The sequence below is a fragment of the Anopheles aquasalis genome, chromosome 2 (assembly GCF_943734665.1).
Source record: "Anopheles aquasalis chromosome 2, idAnoAquaMG_Q_19, whole genome shotgun sequence".
In the NCBI taxonomy this organism is placed as follows: domain Eukaryota; kingdom Metazoa; phylum Arthropoda; class Insecta; order Diptera; family Culicidae; genus Anopheles; species Anopheles aquasalis.
In genome coordinates this window covers 44,647,501-44,650,000 of record NC_064877.1, presented here as the reverse complement: position 1 = coordinate 44,650,000, position 2,500 = coordinate 44,647,501, and the positions used below count along the sequence as shown (strand labels likewise).

General features: G+C 48.1%; 1 protein-coding gene across 27 annotated transcripts in view; it reads right to left on the bottom strand.

The window, feature by feature from the left end:
• The window catches only part of LOC126572735 (calcium-activated potassium channel slowpoke), a 60,836-nt gene that overhangs the window by 2,912 nt on the left and 55,424 nt on the right, over window positions 1-2,500 (bottom strand). For 16 of the 27 annotated variants that reach the window (XM_050232297.1, XM_050232303.1, XM_050232308.1 and 13 more), the window contains 4 exons: window positions 2,198-2,263; window positions 959-1,133; window positions 653-877; window positions 274-553 (listed from right to left, as the gene is read on the bottom strand). In XM_050232297.1, coding sequence (XP_050088254.1) covers window positions 274-553; window positions 653-877; window positions 959-1,133; window positions 2,198-2,263 — 746 coding nt within the window. The remainder of the gene's footprint in view (window positions 1-273; window positions 554-652; window positions 878-958; window positions 1,134-2,197; window positions 2,264-2,500) is intronic. The other 11 variants (XM_050232307.1, XM_050232310.1, XM_050232309.1 and 8 more) reach the window with 1 other exon arrangement.

Genomic DNA, 2,500 nt, shown 5'->3' with positions numbered 1-2,500 from the left:
AGCTTTGGTTGAAATTTTGGGGATTGTTCTCCAGTTAAATCGAGTTTTCATAGTGAGTGTCCGGTTTTTTTTTTTACCTTTCGTGCTCCACCGGCAATAACTTTTGAAGGTATGGTTAGATTTTGGCATTTTTTTTTATCACTAATAGAAAAGACTATAACCTTTAGAAGGACACCAACAGAATAGCAAAGCGACCACTAGGAGCGCTACAGTGAGTAAAATAGTGCGACCAAATATTAAGTGTTCCAAGCGTTAGTGGTAGTGTTAGTTTACCTGTGATCATGGGCACGTTGGCACCATAAACCGAACCGCGACGCTGCAGCACTATCGGGCTACCTACGGGAGTTAAATTGTCTTGCTCGGAGCCACGCTGGCTAAGCACGCCTATCGTATCGTCGAACGTCATTGCCTTGATGTTGAGCGAGGCCAGGATGGCTTCCTTATCGGCTAGCGTTGGGTCATCGTTGCTAGGAACTTTCGCTGACAGAATGCAGCACATATCACATAGGTTGACGTTGACGGCACGCAGATCCGCTCGACTGAGTGGTGATCCCTGTGAAGCAGTAGGAGGGCATTTGTGGCGTCAGAACAGGCCGGGACTATACTCTTCGAACAAGCTGCATACTGCCACCACTTCGGGGGGTGAACTTACGTTCAGTACGGATATTTTCGGAAGATTCTGCAACATTTTCCACTCCCGCCGGATGTACTCGACAGAGCCGACGATGACGACGTGCTTCAGCTCGTGATAGTGAAAGTTGGAAGCCCGGAGCGGCATCACCAGGTTCCGCAAACCGATCAGCGGTGAGTCCGGGTCGGCGAACAGACACACGACCACGTGCCCATTCAGCACCGTCATGGCGGCTTGGTTTCGATCCTGTTGTGGTAAAAGAGGCAACACAAACACCCGTTAGTGAGCTGCATGTGACCAGCACGACGACGACGCGGCGATCCCTACCAGTATGCACTCCTCCAGGCTTTTGGCCGGGCTCCAGTGGAACATCCCCGTCGAATCGTACTTCATTTCCGTCTTCTCGAAGTCGAAATCCTTCGACTGATCGTCCGCGATGCCCGCCTGCAGTGTGACGCCGTTTTGGCTTTGCGCACCGGAACCACTGCCACGACTCGTTGGCCTTGAAAAGATGCCGAAGACGCAGACATTAGTCAGCCGCTGTCAGTTTCCTCCTCATGCACAACTACGCTACACACTACCCTGGCCAGTATTTGCTACTCTCCCGGTCCCCGGCCCTCGAGCTAACCCCCAATCTCGCTACCGCATTCGCTAAGCGAAAAAACTACCAATCAATCAATCAACCAACCAATCAACCAACAGAAGCATTCCAGTAACACTGTGGTAACGGAAAACGAAGGAATGCAACAGCAAAAAGAAAAAAAAAAGTCAATCCACATCTAGTAACGTGAGCAAATAAGGTGGTGAGAGCTAGGGAGCGATGCAACTGCAACGGGGAGCGCGCGATACTACCAAATGATAAGCTGCGCTGCGGTCCGTCCGTAAGATATCAATTAAAAAAAAAAAAAAAGCTGCGCTGCGAGTTAGCCGCCTCACAGGTGGCTCCCGAATTTGGGAAGAATTGGTTTGAGGGAAATAGTAAAAAAAAACGGAAACGGAAACGGAAACGCAAACGATTAACCATGAAAAGGCCCAGCCCAGCGCGTTTGGTGCGATGTGAGAGGAAGGAAGAGGACGTGTTCATGACACGAAACGAATGGTTTGTGCAATCAGGATTCCAGGATTCTTTAGGTTGGTTGTGTGAACGTCTAGATTTGATAGAAAAACAAATAATGCAACAACAAAAAAACGAACTAAATCAACAAATCACCAACGACAAACGGTTTCAAAGGGTGATAATTTCGAAACCAAACAAAAAAAAAAAAGAGAAGGCGGCAGAGCAGTGCGGTTTTGGGGCCGGTGTATCAAGCTACGCTTGAAACGGATTTAGCAAAAACAGGCAAACCAAAAAACCAAACCCACAACGGAATGGAACGGAAACGGAAACGGAAATGGATATCATCATCGAGAAAAGGAAGAGTGTAAAACCATCGGTCGGCAGGCAGTGGCATGATGGTATATGATGATCATAAATGCAACGCGAACCAAATCGAAAAAAGGGGATGTGTATATTGAAAAACTAGTAACTAGTAGCAAAACACGGGAAAGAAGAATTAAGGTGCATACATTAGCTTTTTCACTTCATATGCGAGTTGATAGCCTGCGTAGGGGCTTGGTTCGGTTTCGGGCGGCCTGAAAAAACATCAAGTTCAAGGACGTGTGAGAGATTGTTTTACGGTGACGGTACTGTATGGAATGGAACGACATCGTCGTCAGTCGGAGGAATGTTGTTAGTGGTGTACGCGTGTGTATGCGCCCGAATGCTTCTTTGAAAAAAGCCTCTGTCATCGTTGTCCACAACGCCCATGACCCTCGTTGAACGCGAGAAGGTGATGGAGGAGAAAAAGGCAGCATCAACCATTCGGCAAA